This window comes from Rana temporaria, chromosome 7, assembly GCF_905171775.1.
Source record: "Rana temporaria chromosome 7, aRanTem1.1, whole genome shotgun sequence".
Lineage (NCBI taxonomy): Eukaryota > Metazoa > Chordata > Amphibia > Anura > Ranidae > Rana > Rana temporaria.
In genome coordinates, this window is record NC_053495.1 from 29,606,147 (window position 1) to 29,632,302 (window position 26,156).

Consider the following 26,156-nt stretch of genomic DNA (forward strand, 5'->3'; position numbering starts at 1 on the left):
AGTAGGCTAAAGAGAAACATGGAAAAACAAGGGAGGGGTGGGGCAGGGTCAAAGAAAAATAATGTACAGAGAGAGGAAGGAAAGGGAGGGACAGAGAGATACCGGGGCGAGAAACCCTATCCCCCTCTTCAAAGAAAAAAAATATATATATATCTAAATAGGTGTCTTACTTTGGGATGCCTATATATGTATTTATATGAGGGATTCAATTGAAAATTAAAAATAAAAAAAGGGGGGAAGGGGGTAAACCCCTGGATAGATTAATGACATTAGTGAACACTTTTATGTGTAGTGGAGGAGAGGAAATAAAAAATAAATAAAAAAAGAAGATAAAAGGGTGGGCCCCAAAAGAGTGATATCTAAATAAGTGAATATTACTTTGGGAAAGCTTAACCGCCCAATCCTATATGAGTATAAAAAAAAAAAAGGAAGTTTCAGTAAAAGTGAAGGGGGGGGGGGAGGCAAAAGGGGAATAGTGGGAAGACATACACTCCACCAAAATGTAGTGCCTATTAGGTGTTTATTACTTTAAGAAGGTCTTCCCATACACGCCTATATATATGTTGAAAAAAAAAAAAGGGTATTATCTAAATAAGCGTGTTTTACTTTCGGAGGGCTTTCCGTCCATACCTATATACGGTATATATATATATATATATATATATATATATACACACACACATGTACACAAACACAGACATATACATATATATAATGAACATCCATTGTGCAAGTGAAGGGAAAGGAAGAAAATATAAGGAAATTGAGGGGAACATATGCCCCTCCGGGGGAAAAAGAGAAAAAAATAAAAAGGGGGTGGAGAAACCTAACAGAGTGGAGATACAAAGGGGAACATGCCCACCCTACCTCTCCCCTCCCTACCATAACTTGCTTCTGAGCATGCGTGTTTTTCCCCCCCTCGTTAAACCGTATACACGGCATGAAAAACCACAAGAAAAAATAGAGCAGGTTCTACATTTTTAATGCCCATTTTTCTCATAGAGAAAAATGTTCTGGAGCATACACACGATCGTTTTTCACGAACAATTAAAAAAAATTAAATTTTTCTCATCCTGAAAAACGGTCGTGTGTACGCGGCATTAGGGTTTACATACACCTTAATTCTTAAGGCCAGTAACCCATAGCAGTCAATCAAAACCATCTTACTAATAATTATTAAACCATCGTATGCATAATTACATGTATACTGTACATAATTAATGCAAAGTGTTCTTTGAATGGACGGGGTGGAAATTGTGATATCAGAGCCTCGTCTTTCCACCTCATCCAATCAAAGAACACCTAATTGAGAAAATACAAACCAAACGTTCTCTAAATGGCACCCGCCCTGAGAAATCAACCTCCTCTATTCAGTAAGTAAAAGGCCCACAGGACCCAGAAGCTAGCAGAGATCTGTGTAGCAGTGGTGAATACTACAGTGATTTCCAGCTACCAGGGGGAACAGCCATGGTATTTACATACACTATATTACCCAAATTATTGGGACGCCTGCCTTTACATGCACATGAACTTTAATGGCATCCCAGTCTTAGTCCGTAGGGTTCAATATTGAGTTGGCCCATTTTTTTCAGTTATAACAGCTTCAACTCTTCTATGAAGGCTGTCCACAAGGTTTAGGAGTGTGTCTATGGAAATGCACAAAGAGTCCTGACCTCAACCCAATAGAACACCTTTGGGATGAATTAGAGCAAAGACTGTGAGCCAGGTCTTCTCGTCCAACATCAGTGCCTGACCTCACAAATGCACATCTGGAAGAATGGTCAAACATTCCCATAGACACACTCCTTAACTTTGTGGACAGCCTTCCCAGAAGAGTTGAAGCTGTTATAGCTACAAAGGGTGGGCCAACTCAATATTTAACCCTACGGACTAAGACTGGGATGCCATTAAAGTTCATGTGTGTGTAAAGGCAGATGTTCCAATACTTTTGGCAATATAGTGTAGTTACACTGGTCCGAGCAAAATTCATTCTAATAGATTTCGTATTCATGAGTTACCATTTAGGAATCAAGAACTTTTTATGGAATAAGGTCTTATAAATACAATATGAGGTATGAGGGGGCATCTACAACTAGTAACAAAGACAGGAAGCACATCAAGATATCAAGGATGATAGTTTTAAACTACTGGGTGGATTTGGGGATCACAGTTTTCCACTATAAACCTTACCTTTTAGGTTCAGGATTCGGCTGAGATTTGGAATCTTTTCGTTTTTTAGAATCCCTTTTAGAATCTCTCTTAATCTCTGGTTCAATCCCAGAAGGGCTAGGCACTTTGCCTCCCTCACTCTCAGCATTTTGCTGTGAGCCACCAAGTAATTCTGCCATTAGTGGGCTGTGGTGAATGAGTTGTGTGGAGTATACATGCAATGGAAAAGCGCCAGCACATATAAAGTTAATAAAATGAGAGAGATTAGAAAAGCATGCAAGTAGAACATAACAAGAAAGCATAAAGAAAAATAATGACAAATAAAAGAATAATCAGGGCAAAGAAAAGAAAATCATAATTTAGCAACACAAGACATAAATAAAAAGAAACATGAAGCAGTGGTAGAAAAGAATATTATCACCATGCAAGACCGTAAAGGAAAATGAAACTCTAGATAAAAAAATCTGCATTCGTTTTCTTTTTTCAATAAGAAAATTTTCAGCAAATATAGAAACTAGCTATTGATATTGCCAAACATGTCAGGTCCTTGTCCTGTGAGCTACACCAAAGAATGTCTGTCTTCCTAGTTATCTCCTGTAATCTGGCCCATGGAGATGAAGAAGTATGGACACGTTTGTAGTTCATATCAGGAGAGCAGCCAAGGCTGACAGCCATGGCTTTCAGTAATATAAGTGGAGGACTGACTTAGCAACCTATGACCAGGAAGAGTGCCAGAGGGAGGCTAATCACCCCAGTACCGTTTTTAAGAGCGGACTTGGCTTTCTTGTAATACCGATATGGCTAATCAGCCGCTCGGCTGTAATTACAAGCAGTGGGAGGGGACACCCCGCCCTTCGGGCCTCCTTCTGCGGCTTGCCCAGGCTCTCCCATCCCACCGGGCCACCAGCCGGAACATCCGCTGGAGACCGGAACAAAGCTGGAATCCGACTTTGATCAGGTTTCGGATCTAGTAACTTAGAAGCAATATCAAGACAGTATGACAGTAAAATGACAGTATTCAAAACAGCCAAACTGGACGTTTTGAATGCTTTTAAGTGCAAAGGAGGGATTTGGGATCTTATAGACCCCAGATCCCTTCATAAAGAGTACCTGTGACTGTCTATGACTGTCACATGGGATGTTTACATTCCTTGTGACAGCAATAAAAGTGATCAAAAATAAAACATTTAAAGGGACAGTGTAAAAATAAATAAAAAACATTTAAAGCACCTCATCGCTCCGTTCTAGCGCACAGAAGCGCATTAATAAACCGCAAATGTAAACAGTGTTCAAACCACACATCTGGTTAGAGAGAGAGTAATGATTCTAGCACAAGACCTCCTCTGTAACTCTAAACAGGTAAACGAAAACAGGTGTATAGGTGCTGCCACCTTCCTACATAAAAGCTCCGCCCGGTGCTCAGACCTTGAGGCTGCTGACACCTCCAACATACCAGAATAAGGAAAGGGATGGTCGTCACTCAGGACGACATCCAAAATGGTATTTCTTTATTAAATACATGTACAAAGCTGTAAAACAACCTACGCGTTTCGGACGTTAGTCCTTAGTCATGAGCCACAAAGGACTAACGTCTGAAACGCGTAGACTATTTTACAGCTTTGTACATGTATTTAATAAAGAAATACCATTTTGGATGTCAGTCTGAGTGCGGACCATCCCTTTCCTAACTCTAAACAGGTAATCTTTAGAAGTTTTTAAAACGTTGTCTATGGAGATTTTAAAGTACCATAGTTTGTCAACGTTCCACGAGTGTGCATAATTTTAAAGCATGTCATATTAGATATCTATTTACTCAGCGTAACATCATCTTTCACATTATACAAACAAATTGGGCTAACTTCACTATTTTGTATTTATTTTTTAATTCAAGAAAGTGTATTTCTTTAAAAAAAAAATGTGTTTGAAAGACCAATGCGCAAATACAGCGTGACATAAAATATTGCAACGATTGCCATTTTATTCTCTAGGGTTTCTGCTAAAAACAATTTTATATATATATATATATATATATATATATATATATATATATATATATATATATATATATATATATATATAAAATGTTTGGGGGTTCTGAGTAATTTTCTAGCAAAAAATATTGATTTTAACTTGTAAGCAACAGGTGTCAGAAAAAGGCTTACGCAATGTTCTTATGATGGATAGACTTTGTGGAAACAGTGGGATTGATTTACTAAAGACAAAAGACGGTGCAAGAACAGTTGTTCCAGAGCTTAGTAAATGAGCAGAAGCTCTGCTGACTTCGATCATCCAATCATGTGCAAGCAAAAATGTGGTTTTGTTCATTTTCCTTGCATGTGATTGGGTATTCCTTGCAAAGTGAAGCTTTACCTCATTTACTAAGCTCTGGAGCAACTGCTTACAGAGTGCAACTGCACAGTCTATTTGCCTTTAGTGTGTTCTGGGGAATGATCTTGATTTTTTTTTTGTTAAAGGTCCCTCAAATGCATCAACAGCATAGTGCTACACATGGACAGCAATGTCATCTTTCTAATACCTTTGAGGTGTAGATGAGTAATATTACAACCATCTATTACACACTAATGGGAACTTTGGACAGAGAAGGATCCCTGCTGTTCAAGCAGTTGGGCAAAAGAAGGATTATGTTTAAAATGAAAAACAAAAAGAAAACCCAGTGGAAGTGAACAACTCCTTAGGCTTTTCCACTAGATTACTTTCATTTACCGGTTTGCAATGTGCCTCCAGCCATTTTGAAGGGTATGCACGCAAGAGTGGTTTGCAAAGACATACAAATTTAAAAAGTGATCTAATGAAAAAGCACAAGATTATTATTATTATTATTTTTTTTAATAAAGAGCAATGAAAGAGCCTTTTTTTTTTTAATGAAGAGCAATGAAAGAGCCTTTTTTTTTTTAATGAAGAGCAATGAAGGAGCACGAGATTATTATATTATTTTTTAAATGAAGAGCAATGAAAGAGAACAAGATTTTTATTGTTTTTATTTCTTTTTTAAATTAAGAGCTGCAGAAATTTCTATTTAGAAATGAACTATTTTACCTGTTTTCTTTACAATGGAAAGGCAACTAATGTGCCGGCCTAAAAAGTGAAATATACTGTAAAAAGTCAAAAACTTTTTATAGTTTTGAATCAAGAGTGGAAGGGTTAAAAAAAAACTGTCTGTGTCCCGCTGGGGGGATTCACCCTCTTTATTTGTCTATTGATGGGACAGCTTGGACCACTGGTCTTTACAATCTGAACATGCAATTGTGAAGGGCACAACAGCAAACGCAGGTAAGTAAAAGGCTGGTTTAACTATAATTCATTATTTTTTTAGTCTGTGAATAGGTGGGAGAGGTTTTTTAGTTGTCCAAAAATACATTTCACTTAACCATTTGACCTCCGGAAGATTTACACACTTCATGACCAGGACATTTTTTGCGATACGGCACTGCATTACTTTTACTGACAATTGCGCGGTCATACCCAATGACAATGTACCCAAATATAATGTATGTCTTTTTCCTCCCCCCACAAAAAGAGCCTTCCTTTGGTGATATTTGATCACCTCTGCACTTTTTATTTTTTGGGCTATAGACAAAAAAAGACTGACAATTTTGAAAAAAAAGCAACAATATTTTTTACCAATATCCAATAATTTTTTTTTTTAAATATCGAATTTCTTTATAAATTTAGGTCAATATGTATTATGGTACCTGGTAAACAAACAAAAAGCATATATTGATTGGTTTGCGTGAAATATAGCATCTAAAAACCCTGGGATACTTTTATTTATCTATTTTTTATACAGTTTTTTACTAGTAATGGCGGCAATCAGCAACTTTTAGCGGGACTGCTATATTGTGGACAAATCAGACACCTGCCTAACTGACACTTTTTTGGGGACCAGTGACACTGAAGCCTCGTACACACGACCGAGGAACTCGACGGGCGAAACACATCATTTTCCTCGTTGCGTTCCTTGTTAGGCTGTCAAGGAACTCGACAAGGCAAGTTTCTCCATTTCCGTCGAGGAAATAGAGAACTTGCTCTCTTTTTGGCTCGTCGAGTTTCTCGACAGTTTCCTCAACGAAAATGTACACACGTCCGGTTTCCTCGGCAAATAAATATCTCCAAGCAAGTTTCTTGCTGGTTTTTGCAGAGAAACTCGGTCGTGTGTACGAGGCCTGACAGTCATGGCTGAAATTGTTGGCACCCCAGAAATTTTTCCAGAAAATCAAGTATTTATCACAGAAAAGTATTGTAGTAACACATGTTTTGCTATGTTTATTCCCTTTGTGTGTATTGGAACAAAACAAAAAAAGGGAAGAAAAAAATCAAATTGGACATAACGTCACACAAAACTCCAAAAATGGGCTGGTCAAAATTCTTGGCACCCTTAACTTAATATTTGGTTGCACACCCTTTGGAAAAAATAACTGAAATCAGTCGCTTCCTATAACCATCAATAAGATTCTTACACCTCTCACCCGGAATTTTGGACCACTCTTTGCAAACTGCTCCAGGTCTCTCTTATTGGAAGGGCGCCTTTTTCCAACAGCAATTTTAAGATCTCTCCACAGGTGTTCAATGGGATTTAGATCTGGACTCATTGCTGGCCACTTTAGAACTCTCCGGCGCTTTGTTGCCATTTCTGGGTGCTTTTTGACGTATGTTTGGGGTCATTGTCCTGCTGGAAGACCCAAGATCTTGGACGCTAACCCAGCTTTCTGACACTGGGCTCTACAGTGCGACCCAAAATCCTTTGGTAATCCTCAGATTTCATGATACCTTGCACACATTCAAGGCACCCGGTGCCAGAGGCAGCAAAACAACGCAAAATATAATTGAACCTCCACCATATTTCACTGTAGGTACTGTGTTCTTTTCTTTGTAGGCCACATTCTGTTTTCGGTAAACAGTAGAATGATGTGCTTTACCAAAAAGCTCTATCTTGGTCTTATCTGTCCACAAGATGTTTTCCCAGATGGATTTTGGCTTACTCAAGTACATTTTGGCAAACTGTAGTCTTGCTTTTTTATGTCTCTGTGTCAGCAGTGGGGTCCTCCTGGGTCTCCTGCCATAGCGTTTCATTTCATTTAAATGTTGACGGATAGTTGGCGCTGACACTGATGCTCCCTGAGCCTGCAGGACAGCTTGAATTTCTTTGGAACTTGTTTGGGGCTGCTTATCCACCATCCGGACTATCCTGCGTTGCAACCTTTCATACATTTTTCTCTTCCGTCCACACACAGAGAGTTTAGCTACAGTGCCATGGGTTGCAAACTTCTTAATAATGTTGCGCACTCTGGACAAAGGCAAATCCAGATCTCTGGAGATGGACTTGTAACCTTGAGATTGTTGATATTTTTCCACAATTTTGGTTCTCAAGTCCTCAGACAGATCTCTTCTCCTCTTTCTGTTGTCCATGCTTAGTGTGGCACACACAGACACACAATGCAAATACTAAGTGAACTTCTCTCCTTTTTATCTGCTTTCAGGCGTGATTTTTATATTGCCCACACCTGTTACTTGCCCCAGGTGAGTTTAAAGGAGCATCACATGCTTGAAAAAATCTTATTTATCAACAAGTTTAAAAGGGTGCCAAGAATTTTGACCAGCCCATTTTTGGAGGTTTGTGTGACATTATGTCCAATTTTCTTTTTTTCCTCCCTTTTTCTGTTTTGTTCCAATACACACAAATGGACTAAACAGGTGTATAGAAAAACATGTGTTACTGCAATACTTTTTTGTGAGAAATACTTGATTTTCTGGAAACATTTCTGGGGTGCCACCAATTTGGCCATGACTGTATACAGTGATCAGAGCTAAAAATATGCAAACTATAGGATATTTTTTTTAAAAAAAAACTTTTTTTACTACTAATGGCGGCGAGCAGCGACCTATAGTAAGACTGCGATATTGTGGCAGACATTCAGACACTAACTGACACTTTTTGGGGACCAGTGGCACTAATACAGTAATCAAGCGTGCTAAAAAATATGAACTATCACTGTACTAATGACACTGGCTGGGAAGGGAATAACATTGAGGCGATCAAAAGGTTAACCATGTGCCTAGCTGGTGTTTTTCTACAGTGCGGGATGTGGTTTTTTTAGGGGAAGACAGGATCTATGCCTTCCCTACTGACAGAATGGCAACCTGCCTTGTTTACATAGACAGACCACTGTTCTGCCTCTCTGCTGGATCATTGGTGGACATCGAGTCTGCTGTACCCTCCGATCGTCTTCCACTGTGTGTGATCATAGTGGGAAAAATCGAGCAGCTATGGGCACTCCCTACCCGGAAGAGCCAGATCACGTATATATACGTGATCCGGCGCAGTGGTGCCGCCCTGTAGCAGTAAAAAAGAGAAGTATGTTTTATTTATTTTTTATTCATACTTACCTAGGTGGATGCAGCATCGGTCTGATGCTCCATCTGTGCCCCAGCTCCTCTAACACTGAGAACCGAGTGATCAAACACTGCTGATCGCTCAGTTCTCACAGCTCCCCAAACAGAGAGCTGTTGACTTTCAGTCACATCTCTCTGCTCTGTCCCCTCCTCGCTCACGGGAGGGGGGCGTGAACGGCTCGCTGAGAGGCTGAACTGGGTGTCGGTCCAGAAATCTGGGTGGATCCCAACTCTATGGTTGTGATGATGCTGTGCCTGGACTGACTTTGTGACATCAGCAGAGAGTGGACTTCAGCACCACTCTTTGCTGAAAACGGGTCACAGGAGTGCAAAATGAACTGCACGCCTGTGATCCATAGGAGAAGTACAGCCAAACAAGCTTTGGCTGTACTTCTCCTTTAAGTGGTTAAATACATTTCAATCAAAGCCCATATCTGGGCAAACACAAAAACCCTTCCCTAATGTACAGAAAGTCCATTATGAAAAAGTGTGTATTTTTAGTGTATCTCTCACAGTAAGGATTTTATCATAAAAATCTGCCAGGCTTATTTTAGCTGGCCATTTTAAATACAAAATAGCGCTTAATGGAATTTTACTGGTAAGGCCTCATGTACACTGCTGCTGGTAAATGGACGTTTAGGAGCAGTTGGGCATTTTTTCCATGCGGCTAAATGGAAGATTTTAGATGCCAGTTACTAGCTGTCATGTTAAATTGTTCAGGAGAGGTTAACTGCTTGCCGACCGCTCGCCATCGATTGATGCCACTCCTGCTCGAATCGCCGTAGCTTTATGGCGGGCGCTTTAAGGAGTATAGGGCGCGCACGGTGTAATGTAGGAGCTTGTGCGCGTGTCCCAATGGCCGCCGTCTACTCGCGATTGCTCCTGAGAAGGAGAGAACGGAGATCTGTCAATGTAAGCAGACAGATCTTCGTTCTGTCAGGAGTGAGGAGAACGATCTGTTGTCCCTAATGCTTAGGAACAACGATCGCTCTCCTCACCCAGGCAGTCCCATCCCCCGCAGTTAGAATCACCACCTAGGTAACACAATTAACCCCTTGATGGTCCCCTAGTGTTAACCCCTTCCCTGACAATGACATTTACACAGTAATCCGTGGCTATTTATAGCACTGATCGCTGTATAAATGTCAATGGTCCCAAAATAGTGTCAAAAGTGTCCGATGTGTCCACCGTAATGTCGCAGTCCTGATAAAAATTGCAGATAGCTGCCATTACTAGTAAAAAATCAATAATAGTAATAATAATAAAGATGGCATTCATTTGTATATCATGCCCCTCTGCAGTGAAGAGATGATGTGCTGTAACCTCTAGCAACCAATCAGTGAGAAGTATTACTGTACAGTAATCTCTAACAACTAATCAACAAGAAGAAATCATGTGCTGTAACCTCTAGCAACTAATCAGTGAGCCGTAATGTGTGCTGTAACCTCTAGCAACCAGTCAGTAAGTGGTAATGATATGCAACCAATCGCAATCACTGCCTGATCTGATACAGTAAACTGATTTTAAGTCTAGCTGATATCTATTGTATGTCTCAGAGCAGGTGTAGAGCAAAATTGTATGGGGGGCCCCAAGACAATTTTTGCCCAGGGTCCAATCAACATTAAAGACAGCCCTGATCCCCAATTTTGTAGACGCTACAACTTTTTGCGCAAACCAATCAATATATGCTTATTGCAATTTTTTTTTACCAAAAATATGTAGAAGAATAGATGTTGGCCTAAACTGAGGAAGAAATTAGTTTTTTTATATATTTTTGGGGGATATTTATTATAGAAAAAAGTAAAAAATATTGCTTTTTTTTTAAATGGTAATTTTTTTTGTTTATAGCGATACAAATAAAAACCACAGAGGTGATCAAATACCACCAAAAGAAAGCTCTATTTGTGGGGAAAAAAGGATGTCTATTTTGTTTAGGAACAACGTTGCGCAATTGTCAGTTAAAACGACGCAGTGTCGTATTGCAAAAAAAGGCCCAGTCAGTAAGGGGGTAAATTCTTCCAGGGCTGAAATAGTTAAACAAAGTCCCATGTACTTGAAGCGTAAATTAATACAAGGTAGAAAGTGATTGCATATTCATGTTTGTTATGGGGGGGGGAATAAGATAATTATTCTGTTGCACCAAGTCCTAAAGCCTGACCGCCATCCAAAATCCATTGCCAGCTTAGACCAGGCTAAAGAAATTGCAACTATGTTTGTAGAAGGGTTCTCTTTGTGTTGTGTATTCCAAGTAAGAGGTTCAGCCTGAGTCCTATTGTAGTAACTGAGATGAGGTCTATTTATTGGCTAAGCCCCCAGGCACCAGACATTGGAAGTTCATTGTGCCTGTTAATTAAAGAAAGTAATTTACTTACCTTAAGGGCAAGGAAAGTCTACGTGTGTACATTATGTGAACTGTGTTATTGCTTCAACAACCTTACAAATCTCTAGTTGTGTGCCATAGGGCTCAGTGACTTTACTGCTACTTAACCCCTTGCAGGAGTTAAAGGGCTTTTGTTAAGCTAGCAGGGAGTACACAGCAGAGCTGTTGGTTTGTTTTATTATAACTTATAACTTTCAGTTATAGTACAGTATGTATAGTATATTATAATATAAACAGTGAGAACAACTCTGAACCCATTCCGGAGCATTTAAAGAGGCCCTGTCACCAACATTTTTTATTGATTTACGGAATGCTTCTGAGCTTGTTTGAAAACCGAAGAGTCAATTCCCTAGCAGAGCCCCCTTCCCCCTTGGACATTTTAGCCCTTTCCTCCTCTGGGAGTGTCTAATTATTGTGTGCTGGCCCAGCTACACCGCCCTTATCTCCACCTTGCTACCTAATCTTTATGGGCCAGATTCATAGCCGAGATACGACGGAGTATAGAATCAGTTACGCATAGATATCCCTAAGATCCGACAGGTGTAATTGTTATACACTGTCGGATCTTAGGATGCAGTACCGCGGCCTCCGCTGGAGGGAGTTTGCGTCGTAAACCAGCGTCGGGTATGCAAATTAGGAGTTACGGCGATCCATGACGGTTTTTCGTGTTCGCTACGTCGCCGCTAGTCTAGTTTCCCGTCGCAAAGTTAGTCGTCGTTTTGGGTGCCTTAACTTTACACAGCACACGTATGTGCTGTATAAAGTATGGCCGTCATTCCCACGTCGAAATTTAAAAATTCACGTCGTTTGCATAAGACGTCTGGGAATACGGAAGTACGCTACGCACGTCGCCGTTCGAAAAAATGACGTCACTTCTCGCAAAGCATGGCGGGAATTTCAAAACGGAGCATGCGCAGTAGGTCCGGCGCGGGAGCGCGCCTAATTTAAATGGCACACGCCCATTTAAAGTACGCGGGCTTACGCCGAAGGCCGCCGGCGTAGGTTTTCATTGCAAGTACTCTGTGAAACAGGCACTTGCGATGAAAACTTGCGGCGGTGTAACGTATCTACGATACGTTACGCCGCCGCACTTCTACCTGAATCTGGCCCTATGTATCTGCCCGAGAAGGAGCAAGCGGAATACTACAAAGCATCACTTGAGTGACACCTCTGAATTTGCTGGGGCTGTGGCCAGGGCTGTTGCTGGGGCTGTTGCTGGGGCTGTTGGCCTCACATCCAAGATGGCAGCATGCAGCAGCAGTCTCAGGGTTTTTGGAAGTCCACACAAGGAAGGCTTTTACAGGTAAAAATATGAATAAAATACATTAAATGCTCATATAATCTTACGAGAAGAGTGTTGTAGAAATTAATGATCTGATGACAGGGTCTCTTTTAAGTATTAAAACAAACATACTAACATGCCATTCTAAAGAAACTGTAATCCGCTTGATACATTTCAGGGAATGACTAATGAAGTATAATTTTTGAGTTACTGTGTTTTTCTCAGTTTTCTTTGGGGGAAGACATAGGCCTCGTACACACGACCGAGAATCTCGTCGTAAAAGAATTGTTGTTTTCCTCAACGAGGTTCTTGTCAAGCTTTCCTTGCATACACACTGTCAAGACAAAATCTCGGTGTTGTCAAACGCGGTGACGTACAACACGTACGCATGGGAAAATGCAAAACGTGGTAAAAATCGTGCCACGATTTTTTGTGCGTTTTGTGGCCAGCGATCAAAACGTTCCTATTTTGAACATAATTCTTCCACGTTCAGGAGAGGGAGGTTAAAGGACGTTGAAACTCCCCTAACTGCAGCAGCTCCTAAACTCAGGTAAAAGGCTATGTGTACATGGGCACATAGGGCCAGATTCACAAAAGAGATACGACGGTGTATCTCCTGATACGCCGTTGTATCTCTGTTTTAGGGCCGTTCTAACTATGCGACTGATTCATAGAATCAGTTACGCATAGCTAGCCCTAAGATCCGACAGGTGTAATTGAATTACACCATCGGATCCTAGGATGCAATACTTCGGCCGCCGCTGGGGGGAGTTTGCGTCGTAAACCAGCGTTGGGTATGCAAATTAGCAGTTACGGCGATCCACAAAGGTTTTTCCCGTCGTTACGTCGGCGCAAGTCTTAGTTTCCCGTCGCAAAGTTAGGGGTACTTTAACATGGTGTAAAATTACTCCACCATGTCAAAGTATGCCCATCTTTCCCGCGTCACTTTTGATTTTTTTTGTTTTCCCGGCGTAAGTACGTTACGCACGCCGCGATTCTCAACACAGCGCGTCGTAATTTTGCGCAAAGCACGTCGGGAAATTTGCTAACGCAGCATGCGCAGTACGTCTGGCGGGGGAGCGCGCCTAATTTAAATGGTACCCGCCCCATTTGAATTGGGCCGCCTTGCGCCGGACGTGTTTATGATACAAGTTTACAGGTAAGTGCTTTGTGGATCGGGCACTTAGACTGAAAACTTGCGGCGGTGTAACATAAACAGGTTACGTTACGCTGCGCCGCAGGTACGAGAATCTGGCCCATAGACTTTTGTGGAGTTGAGTTTAGGAGCTTCAGCAAAAACACACCAAAAGCTCCTAAACTCAAGTTTAGGGCCATTATCTGTGGTTAACTATAAAGTGATGACCTGTAGGTACTTTTAAAGTGTTGCCTCTGGAAAATTTAGGGTACCAAACTTCATAGTTTTGTGGGTGCATACAATTTTAAAGCTTGGCATGTTGGGTATCTATTAGCTGGGCACAACCTTGTTTATATTTTACCAAAAATAGTGAGGTAATATGTTGTATTTGGACAAAAAGTTTGTCTATTTCTTTACAAAAAATTGGGCATAAAAACGGTTGCGCAAATATTGGGGGTTTTAACTGATCTTTCGGCCTAAAATTTGTTTTTAAACGTGTGCAAAAAAAAATGAAAAAACAGCACTGGCAGTGAAAGGGTTAATGTATTTAATCTAAATATTTTGTATTCTCATCCATGTATCCAATGTTAGAGACGACATGGATCAGTTGTAATATATAAAATCTTCTATAATCAAGCAGCATAATAAACTGGACTAATAATTTCTGTAGCCCTGAAGAAAGAAGTTTAAAATGCCAACATTTGTCAAAAATATCAATCTAAACAAAATGAATATTTAATTTACCTATTGCCATGTACATGTGATGCACAGAAGGCGAAGCTATAATGGAGTAAAGTTGGGTCAACCATGGCTCCATTTTCTGCTCTCTCCAGTAAATCACTTAGATAACAAAGGTGTCGATGGCAGCCTCTTACTCCATAGCGCGCGCAGTATTCATCGAGGACAAACACCTGACCAGGACTGAACCAACCCTAAAACAAGACAGATTAACAAAATTATTACTGATAGGCAAACATAAAACATTTCTTGTGAATTAACCAAAATGTTTCATAATGACATCCAAAAACAAAGCAAGATGAATGCTGAACAGTGACCCCCAACAGCAACAAATCATAATCATTGATTCCTTTCTTACTGCACATTTAATACATAAATTCCCTTGTACTATTGATCTCTGCCATGAACATTGTTTATTGGCTATCCCCACATCCCAGCAATCATGGGTACTGCCTACCAGTGTATATAAAGATACAACTTCTCTTGTTGTTGTCCATCACTGCCATTTTCTCATATTCATTTTGCGAGTGCGGTGAAAACAGTTGTGAAAATGTGATTTCCAAAACGTGCTTCAAAGTAAACAATGGTGACTGTAGTGAGAATAACTTCTTGTGATCAGTAAGATCAGTGACCCACAGGGAAAGAAGATCCTCCACCAGAGACTAAGGATGGCCTCTCACCTCAGCTATTCGACCTGTGGCTAGGTCAAATAGCATGTAATAATCCTCCAAGGTACAGATGGATTCAGCAACCAATCAACCAGCTATGAGTTTCTCCAGACACAACCAGCAAAGGGGCTCAGCAATCCATGGACCGGTAAGTATTAAATGACAAAAGAGAAGGGATAGTGCTCTCTGTATGCAACAAGTTTATTAAAACAGAACAGATAAAACCACTCACATTTGCTGACACTCTCAGCCGAGTGTGTAGCGAACAGCGTGTCTCAGAGCTCAGGGCATCCGAAAAAAACAGCCGGCGTGTAGGTCAAGATGTGAGGCAGACGAACGCGGGTGACGTCCCCGCCCCACGCTGAAGAAGTCCCGCCTACTTGGGACGTAACGCGTACGAGGGGGAGGAGTCACGTCGACGTCACCCGCGTTCGGCCCTGTCCCCTCTCTCTCCTGATTGGCTAACTGATTTTTTTGCCAGCAGCGGGAGCCAATGGCGCCACTGCTGTGTCTTAGCCAATCAGGAGGGAGAGTCTCGAATGGCCGAGACACTCGGGGACATAAATGAGGCTACGGTAAATATTAGGGAGGGCGAAAGGGGCTGCTGCACACAGAAGGCTTTTTATCCTAATGCATAGAATGCATTAGGATAAAAAAATAACCTTATGACTTTACAACCACTTTAAAGTAGAATGAAAGGCAAAACATTTTTGCCATTTCAGTTAAAACTCACGTCAAGTTTGTTTTGCCACCGGTGTCTCATTAGGGAGATTTCCCTTCACTTCCTGTTTTACAGCAAACACAGGAAGTGAGAGGAAATCTCTTCAAATTGAGGGAATCCCTGGTTCTCAGTAGGGTCACCCAAACTAGTGTCCCCATTGGAACATTTTCCCTTATTTTCCACTCTGGTGAAAAACTGTTATGTTCTTTCATTTTCACTTTTGATAACGGTTGACAGGACAAAATAAAGAGGGAAAATCTCCCTAACTGGGGCACAGACAGCAATAAAAACCTGAAAGGTGTTCTAATCCCTCCTATTAAACAAAAAAACTTGCCTCTAGATATACTTTAAAGCAAATCTGTGCATTGCCAATATATTGTTTTGCCCCATGTGAATCACAATGTAACGTTACAATGGAAGAAAAAACATCTTAAAAACTCAGAGATAAACTGTGCATTTGGGTTAGACTTTGCACGTTTGTGTGGTATCTTTGCCTTCTAAACACTTTGAGGATTATATTTTAGGGTAAACATCTGGCGTAATGATAAATCTTCTAGCAAATGAAAACCACTAGAAAAACAGTTACAATATGTTGAGATAAGCATTATAAACAAGATAAAAAGATTAAATTCAATGGCCCCTTCTTGAAAATGAAATAAACAAACAAACATTTTGGTCTTAAAATGGAGAAAATATTGTTATCTTTAGTGGCTAAGAACCTTTGAAAAAAAGGCCCACTGTGATGATAGCATTTGGTTGTCTGCATCATCAATGCATTGGCTCAGGTATGCTTTACTAAATCAGAACTAATGGGGTGGATTTCCTATAGAAGAAGAAACCATTTACTTATCAAAGTTATTGTTCATTAACCTTACTAAATACTCTGGGCCAGATTCAGAAAGAATAGCCTATCTTTAGGCGAGCGTAGCGTATCTCAGATACACTACGCCGCTGTAATTTAGAGCGGCAGGTCCCGTATTCAGAAAGAACTTGCGCTCTAAGTTACAGCGGCGTAGTGTAAATGGGCCGGCGTAAGCCCACCTAATTCAAACTAGGCTGGTAGTGGGCGTGTTGTATGTAAATGATTCGTGACCCCACGTAAATGACGGCGCATGCTCAGTATCACGTTGAATTTTCTCTGTAAATTACGCCCGCTCAATGCTTAGTCGACGTGAACCTACGCCCCGCCCCATTCACGGACAACTTACGTAAAACGTGTAAAATTCTACGCTGTTCCGACGTCCATACTTAACATTGGCTGCGCCTCATATAGCAGGGGTAACTTTACGTCGGTCAGACGCCTAACGTAAACGACGTATATTGATACGCCGGGCGCAACTACGTTCGTGAATCGGCGTATCTTACTCATTTCCATATTTTTTAATGGGAACGCCATGTTTTCAGGCGTATCTAGCTTTGTGAATCGGCGTAAAGATGCGACGGCCCACATTTGAAATTACGGCGGCGTATCTGGAGATACGCCACCGTATCTCCTTTCTGAATCTGGCCCTCTGTGTTCACTTTCAATACGTGATCTTGTGCAAGGAAAAAATAAATAAAAATTCTTGCACATATGATTGAAAATACTGAAAAACATAAACAAAGTCCCAATATGTTGGGATGAGCAATAAAATGAAAAGTTTGGATGTAAGTGCCACAACTTAAAAATGAAAAAAAAAAGTGGTTCCTTTAAAGGAGAAAGGATTGTTATTCTTCAGTGGTTAAGAACCTATCATAAAAAAGTGCCCACTGTGAGAATACAATGTGGTTGTTATGCGATCAATACGTGACACACATAAACGTTAATGTTCATTAAAGTGAATGTAAATTGAGCTTCGTAAATAAGTTGCAATAACTTTGAATAAGTGGAAACTAAATAACGGAAACTAAAAAAACAACAAAGGAAAAACAGAACTTTTTACTAACATTTTGCTTTCACTTGATTTGCCTGTCAGTATATGACTTGACAGATGGCTGCTATGGGAATTCTGGACATTGGCACTCTGCAACAGAGCTTGATTTAATTATATCATTATAGATTTCCATTACAAACTGCAGTTATGGTCTTAACTTACGTTTAACCTATCCATAATTGATAGCTATTGCTCTTAGTATTGATTACAAATGGTCAGTACGCAAAGTATATACCACCAGAGGCAAATTAAAGGGTAGAGTTAAAAAGGTGTCTTGAATAATAGCCATGCTTACATACCCACCCAACATTGAGCTCTCACTATAATCTCTAGTTATTGTGTGGACAAATCCCCTTAAGAAGGATTTAGTATTTTTCCAAATCCTTCATAGTAAAATGTAGGTTTGTATTTAATTATTCAATAACAGGTCAGGACCTTGGTAAACAGACTGGCATCTTGGGAATTAAAACTGTTTTTACGGGAAAGCTTAAAGAAATGACCACCGAGTGTATTTGTAAAAATAAGGAATTCTGTACAGTGAAATGTTTTATGGAGGAGCATTTTTGATTGCTCTCGTTTAAAGTGTAACTAAACCCTAAACCAAATCTTTATTAAGTTTCAGCTTACAAGTCCTTAGATGTGGTGACTTCATTAGTTTCATATTTTAGTCTTTTTGTCTCGAGTGGCCAAGGCTTACTCTCTTGAGGGTGTTATCACCCTATGTTGCTCTCCTAATTTAGAGTAGAAACACCTACCCCTCTCCTCAACTCCATTACATACAGTGAGGGTAAAAAGTAGTTGATCCCCTGCTGATTTTGTATGTTTTCCCACTGACAAAGAAATGATCAGTCTATAATTTTAATGGTAGGTTTATTTTAACGGCAAGACAGAACAACAACAAAAATATCCAGGAAAACGCATAATAAAAAAGTTATAAATTGATTTGCATTTTCATGAGTGAAATAAGTATTTGATCCCCTATCAATCAGCAAGATTTCTGGCTCCCGTGTGTCTTCTATACTGCTAACGAGCTGAGATTAGGAGCACTCTTTTAAAGGGAGTGCTCCTAATCTCAGCTTGTTACCTATATAAAAGACACCTGTCCACAGAAGCAATCAATCAGATTCCAATATCTCCACCATGGCCAAGACCAATTAGCTGTCCAAGGATGTTAGAGACAAGATTGTAGACCTACACAAGGCTGGAATGGGCTACAAGACCATCGGCAAGCAGCTTGGTGAGAGGGTGACAACAGGAAGAAACACAAAATAACTGTCAATCTCCCTCGGCCAGGGGCTCCATACAAGATCTCACCTTGTGGAGTTTCAATGATCGTGAGAACAGTGAGGAATCATCCCAGAACTACAGGGGAGAATCTTGTCAATGTTCTCTAGACAGTGGGGACCATAGTCACCAAGAAAACAATTGAATGATTTAGAGGAGAAGTGGGTGTAAGTGTTGTGGTCAGATGAGACCAAAATCAAGCTCTTTGGCATCAACTCAACTCACCGTGTTTGGAGGAGGAAGAATGCTGCATTTGACCTTAAGAACACCATCCCCACCATTAAACACGGAGGTGGAAACATCATGCTTTGGGGTTTTTTTCTGCTAAGGGCACAGGACAACTTCACTGCATCAAAGGATGAGGGATGGGGCCATGTACCATCAAATCTTGGGTGATAACCTCCTTCCCACTGCCAAGTCATTGAAAATGGGTCGTGGATGGGTATTCCAACATGACAGGTCTAGCCATTCTCCAGACCTTAATCCCATAGAAAATATGGGAAGGGAGCTAAAGGTTCGAGTGACCAAAAATTCAGCCTCGAAACCTTAATGCTTTGGAGAGGATCTGCAAAGAGGAGTGGGACGAAATCCCTCCTGAGATGTGTGCAAACTTGGTGGCCAACTACAAGAAACATCTGACCTCTGTGATTGCCAACAAGGGTTTTGCCACCAAGCACTAAGTCATGTTTTGCGAAGGGATCAAATACCACTCATTAAAATGCTAATTAACATAACTTATTTGACATGCGTTTTTCTGGATTTTGTTGTTGTTATTCTGTCTCTCACTGTTAAAATAAACCTACTATTAAAATTATAGACTGATCATTTCTTTGTCAGTGGGCAAACAAAGTTACAAGGTTTTGAATTTCTATCAGAATCAACAACCTACAAAGCCATCCCCAAATATGCCCCCAGCTACATCACTAACCTTGTCACAAAATACCAACCACATTTGTTATCTTTGTTCTTCCCAAGCTCTCTAGCTCCCTCATAACCACATGCCATGCTCTCCATAAGAACTTCTTCAAAGCCTGTCCCGTCCTCTGGAACTCCTTACCCCAATCTGTCTGACTGTCTCCTAGTCTATCCACCTTTAGGCGATCCATGAAAAGCCATCTCTTTAGAGAAGCCTATACTGCCTCAACCTAAAAACTAACCAAATCAGGCTGTCTCATTCCTGGATTGCATTGTAACTGTACTGTGTGCCTTCATTTTGTAAAATGAGCAAACTGTTGGTGATTTATGAATCCTGCATAATAATCATAATCGATGCATATTCTTCTGAACTTGCAAAAAAATTTACTTAGACTGAAAAAAAAAAAAAATGGATCCATCATACCTAAGGACTGTTAAGCAGCAATATATCACATTTTGTTTTGAGTTTAGATACACCTAAGTTATACTAAAATGATTCTTATTCTCATTCTCAGAAATGTGGGATACGGTCATCATATCAACAGACAGTAATTCATTATCAAATGTGAAATCCCTTCTGCAGTGCACTAAAAATGTGTTTTTGCCTATGTCCTGGTTGCAGAGCTCCCCAATATGGCAGACAGTAATACAAACCTTATAGACACACTAACCCTCGCCTGCTCTATCGAAAAGAAAACTGGACTTTTGTTACTTTTGAGTTCATTGACAGACACCGCTCTTCTTAATCTTGACCATAGGGTTTATAGTGCCACCTTAAGGAGTGGGACACTAGACAGAAATAGAACTCAACACTCCCTATGGGAAGTCCTAGCTGGTATAAACCCCATCCATCCTACAGTATAGGCAGCTCAGTCATTCACAAAGAAGTAAAATCTGTCCAATTTTACTCCCCTAATCTTAAAACATACTGGCATATCAATGGGTAAATACTAATACTAAGTGGCTAATACTAAAGCCTCGTACACACGACCGAGGAACTCGACGGGCGAAACACATCGTTTTCCTCGTCGAGTTCCTTGTCAGGCTGTCGAGGAACTCGACAAGGCAAGTTTCTCCATTCCCGTCGAGGAAATAGAGAACTTGCTCTCTTTTTGGCTCGTCGAGTTTCTTGACAGTTTCCTCGATGAAAATGTACACACGACCGGTTTCCTCGGCAAAAAAATATCTCCCAGCAAGTTTCTTGCTGGTTTTTGCCGAGAAACTGCCGGTCGTGTGTACAAGGCTTAATACTAAGTACTACGGAATGTATTGATGCTATATAAACACTAAAACACACAGTCAGAGGGGCTCATAATCCTCAGTATGGGGGTTAGGTTCTAGAATTTTTACCAAAATGTCATAGGAAGTATGTATCCAGACAAAACCAGGTCTTATGCCGCGTACACACAATCATTTTTCAGCATGAAATAAAAACGTTGTTTTTCAGCATATCCAAAAAACAACGTTTTCCCAACTTCATCATTAAAACGACGTTGCCTACACACCATCATTTTAAAAAAATGATCTAGCAAAGCGCGGTGACGTACAACACGTACAACGGCACTATAAAGGGAAAGTTCCATTCGCCTTTGGGCTGCTTTAGCTGATTCCGTGTTAGTAAAAGACGTTTCGCGCTTTTCTGTCTGTTACAGCGTGATGAATGTGCTTACTCCATTATGAACGGTAGTTTTACCAGAACGAGCGCACCTGTCTCATAACTTGCTTCTGAGCATGCGCAGGTTTTTTTACGTCATTTTAGCCCACACACAATCATTTTTTTACAACCCGAAAAACAAAATCGTTTAAAACGATGTTAAAAAATGCAGCATGTTCGAATTTTTTTTGTCGTTTTTCAGAACCTGAAAAATGATGTGAAGCCCACACACGATCATTTCAAATGACGTTTTTGAAAAACGTTTTTTTTCATGCCGAAAAATGATCGTGTGTACGCGCCATAACTTATTGCCAATGGTATATGCTTTAACTATGAATGCTTTAAGATGAGTCTGGCCTGTGAAATGGTCCCAATTTTGACTGTTCAAAAAGGCAGAAACAATAGGATTAATTTACTCAAGGAGCAGAGACTGTTCATTTCTGAGTGCTGAATGTTCAGAAAGCCACAGACTGATTTGATGAAGCTCACACAGAACTCAGGGCTTCTTCCACAGTGCCATATGACAGAGCTGGGTAAATCAGGAGGAATCACGTGGGAGAAGCTGAGCAAGTGACATGCTCACCTATACCCAGAATGTTAGGTATTTCACCTGGTGGCCAAATAGTGGAAGGAGAAGAAACAAGTATATGCTGTTGGTTGGGGGTGGGAGTTAAGTGACCTTCACAGGCAAAGAAAAAAACTGAACCTTATTTACTAAGCATAACAAAATGTATTTCAATTATATTTACAAAAAACATACATTGCTACAAAATACTCAAGCGACAGCTTACCAAGCAGGAATATGAGTCACTAAGTCTGTGGTCCAGTGTAAGTCGCTGAAGCATCTCAAACAGGGTGGCGTGGTCAAAGTTGCACGGGTTTGAGGAGATAAATTCATCCATGCCATGTTTTTGGGCTCTGTCAGCATCTGTTTGTTTCCATGTGTGGAAAAAAATAAAGTTTAGAAAAACAGAAACAATTTCTCTCTCTTGTTTTTTTTTAATCCAATGAGACCTGATAAAAAAAAAATACAAATATATCTACGTATAAAGTACAAAAACATGTGTCTCTAGCTCTTTTAACTAGATTATCTAACATGAAATCATTAGCATCATATAAGGAAACACGTTATTATTTATTTATGAACTTTTTAGGTAAATATGGTAATTATTATTCCTTTTTAATTTACAGTAGAGCACAGAACTATATACTCTTTTTAAGTAAGTTATATTAAAACATTTTTATTTGTTTTAGTTAGAGCAAAGGATTGGAGCCTATGTCAGGTTTTTATTGCTTTCTGTGTACCTGTTGGAGAGATTTATCTTAATTTCCTGTTGGGAACAGGAAGACAGACAAACAAGAAACACATTTTTGGATGCATCAAAGGGTTAGTACTTGCTGCTTAAGCTTTTCTGTCTCATTAACAACCGCTCCCTTAATTTCTTCTATGGGTGTCACACGGACAGAAAGAGGGGGAGACATCATTTACACAATAGGCTCACAGACAGGAGGAAAAAAACTCACAATATTTGAACCCCTGCCCCCACCCAAACTTTATCCAAAATCAAAAAAATGTGGGCTTTACAATGGCTTTAAGTGGATCACAAATGTGATGTTCAGTGCTGAACATATGCCAGGATGGTGAAAGATTTACCAATCTGTTACTTTGTCATTAAAACAACAGCAAAGATATATTCTGGTTGGAGACTGCAGCTTCCATCTTAACTGCTGGACTATCATTCCCTCTCTGCCATTTCCATTTCAAATGGAAACAAGACAGTAATAGTCCCCACATAATAGCATTAAAAATAGGGAGAAAGTAATTTTGAAAACATACCTTTGTGCATAAATTCTAATAATTTTCAGAAGTGTGCAAACTACTAATGAATAGGAATGGATTTGGGTGTGTTCAGATCCTCCTTCCAACCAACCTGAGCAATCCCACCAGGAAGCCATCACTGCACATCGCCAATCATGAGCAGCCTAGTCAGGGCGCGTGTATGTGCCGATACAGGTCGGGAAATGCCTTACTTCCTATGATTGGCAATGGGCAGTGACGGCTTCCTGGCGGGATTGCTCAGGTGGGTTCGTACTAGGATCGAAACACACCTGAGCCCATCCCTAGTGGTGAAAATAGTCTGCAAAGACTTTGGTTTAGATTATTTTGGTCACCCTTTGTTCTCCAGCTGTTCTTTGATTAACATGATTAAGTTTATTAAATTTATATTTCTTTCTCTCTATAGAATGCATTATTATATTGTATGAATCACACTGCTCTGAAGAAGCCAAAGATTTGGCGAAACATGTCGGGAAATTGTGCTACATTCATCCTTTAAAGGGTCACTAAAGGAAAAAATTTTTTTAGCTGAAATGACTGTTTACAGGGTATAGAGACATAATAGTTAACTGATTCCTTTTAAAAACGATTAAAAATAGATAAAAATCAATTATATAATGTACCTCCTAGTTTCAGTTTCGTATCTAGCTTAGTTTTTGCATGTTATTTGATGCCTTTGTGCTGGACAGACCCATAGAGCAGTATTGGTTTGGAAAACGAAACTAGAATCTCCCAGTACTGTGTTGATCAGGAAACAGACAACCAGGAAGTGTCCAGAACAGAGCAGAATTACAGCAACATCAGAGCAAAAACGAACAATGAGGACATGAAACCAGGACTGCAGTAAGGTAAAGGAAGCTATTTAGCTAAAAAAAATATTTCCTTTAGTGACCCTTTAATGTTTATTCCTTATCATGTTTTGTTATCTATCTTGATTGATTGCAATTAATAAATTATTGTCTTCTTTTAATATTGTCTCTATATTGTTCTGTATTTTGCTTGGCACCGATATAATCCCCTCAAACTTTCCCTACTTTGCAATTACTGTCCGGGAGGAGGTGCCGTATTCAATCGAGGACACACCAAACACTTCCACCAAAGACCCTTTGTAAGGCTGGGTTCACACTACGGTTTTCCCGTCCGTCAGCCGCATACGATTTCAGTATTGAAAATGTACGGGCACGGACGGGAAAACGTAGAGATAGAGAATGCATTTCAAATCGTATGCACTCGGATGCATCCGGGTGCGTACGATTTGCTGGCAAAACGTTTTTTAAACGTACGCAAAACCGTGTTCAACCACGGTTTTGCGGTCGTTTTTAAAACAGTATGGCAACCGCATACGTTTTCCTTTAACATTAATGTTAATGGAAAACGCACATATGTGCGGTGCCATACGTTCCCGTCCGTTTCAGCCGCATACGTTTTTTCATATAAATCGTATGCGGCTGACGGACGGGAAAACCGTAGTGTGAACCCAGCCTAATAAAGATTTTCAAATAAAGTATATCTAAAGCCAACACTTTTTTTTGTTTAAAGTCCCATACACACTATAGCCCCATACACACTATCAGTTTTCCTGCAGGTTTTCTCTTCAGGTTTACCAAAACCATCTAATATGAGGTCCAACCTCAAGAGTTTCAATTTATATGCAATCAGGCAGGCCCTTGCACTACATGGTTTTGGTAAACCTGAAGAGAAAAACCTGCAGGAAAACTGATAGTGTGTATGGGGCTTATCAGTTTTCCTGCAGGTTTTTCTCTTCAGGTTTACCAAAACCATCTAATATGAGGACAAACCTTAAGAGTTTCAATTTGTATGCAATCAGGTAGGCCCTTGCACTACATGGTTTTGGTAAACCTGAAGAGAAAAACCTGCAGGAAAACTGATAGTGTGTATGGGGCTTATCAGTTTTCCTGCAGGTTTTTCTCTTCAGGTTTACCAAAACCATCTAATATGAGGACAAACCTTGAGGCCCCGTACACACGACCAGTTTCCTCGGCAGAATTCAGCTTCCGACCGAGTTTCTGGCTGAATTCTGCCGAGAAACCCGGCCGTGTGTACACTTTCGGCCGAGGAAGCCGACGAGGACCTCGGCGAGGAAATAGAGAACATGTTCTCTATTTCCTCGTTGTTCTATGGGAGAACTCGGCCCGCCGAGGTCCTCGGCGGCTCCAGGACTGAACTGGCCGAGGAAATCGATGTGTTTGGCACGTCGAGTTCCTCGGCCGTGTGTACGGGGCCTAAGAGTTTCAATTTGTATGCAATCAGGTAGGCCCTTGCACTACATGGTTTTGGTAAACCTGAAGAGAAAACCTGCAGGAAAACTGATAGTGTGTATGGGGCTTCAGATATGATTAATGCTCCTGTCAAGTTTTTTTTCTTCAATTCATCTTTGAAGGCACAACAGGAAATGAAAAAAGATCTCTTCAAAGAAGGGGAAGTCCTCTCTTGGCCAGCTGGCACTGGAACAAGGGTCCTCAGTGAAGATTTCCAGTCTGTTCCTGTTCCAGTCATAAGTCAAACTGTAAAATTTTCGCCCACTTTCAATCCCAGTGACAATCTTAATCAGGACAAATGAAGAGGGTGAATCTCCCCAACAAGGACACATGCAGCAAAAAAAAACCCTGTTCTAACCCTTCAACGCTATCCACTAAAAAAAAGCCCTGCACTATGATGACATGATATAAACGATTTCATGATTAATTCATTCTAATCACACCGTTCTCAATAACCCTTGATATCACTGATGTTTACTGCCTAATTGGAAATCTTCTATTATTTGTCATCAATCATAGCCTGGTCGTCTTAGAATGATAACCTTGTTAGAAATGTGTTTTCCATTTTGTTCTACAATAAATTTAAATGTAACATAAGCAACACAAATATTCAGTATACACTGGTTCCAAAAATAATATGCTTGCTTTCTTATGAAAGATACACATCTATGATCAGAAATTTAAAAAATGGGTCAAGTTTTTTTGGCTAAATAGTTGAGCCAATTCTGAAAATAATTCAAGGAGTACCCATTTAAAAGTGTATTCCTGAT

The 26,156-nt window shown here is 40.2% G+C and overlaps 1 protein-coding gene across 41 annotated transcripts in view; it reads right to left on the reverse strand.

Annotated features, from left to right (window-relative positions):
- Window positions 1–26,156, reverse strand: part of CADPS (calcium dependent secretion activator) — a 553,237-nt gene that overhangs the window by 191,810 nt on the left and 335,271 nt on the right. For 23 of the 41 annotated variants that reach the window (XM_040359166.1, XM_040359155.1, XM_040359138.1 and 20 more), the window contains 2 exons: window positions 22,062–22,198; window positions 14,122–14,309 (listed from right to left, as the gene is read on the reverse strand). In XM_040359166.1, the coding sequence (XP_040215100.1) occupies window positions 14,122–14,309; window positions 22,062–22,198 (325 nt within the window). Of the gene's footprint in view, window positions 1–2,190; window positions 2,356–14,121; window positions 14,310–22,061; window positions 22,199–26,156 lie in introns of all 41 variants that reach the window. The other 18 variants (XM_040359139.1, XM_040359135.1, XM_040359125.1 and 15 more) reach the window with 1 other exon arrangement.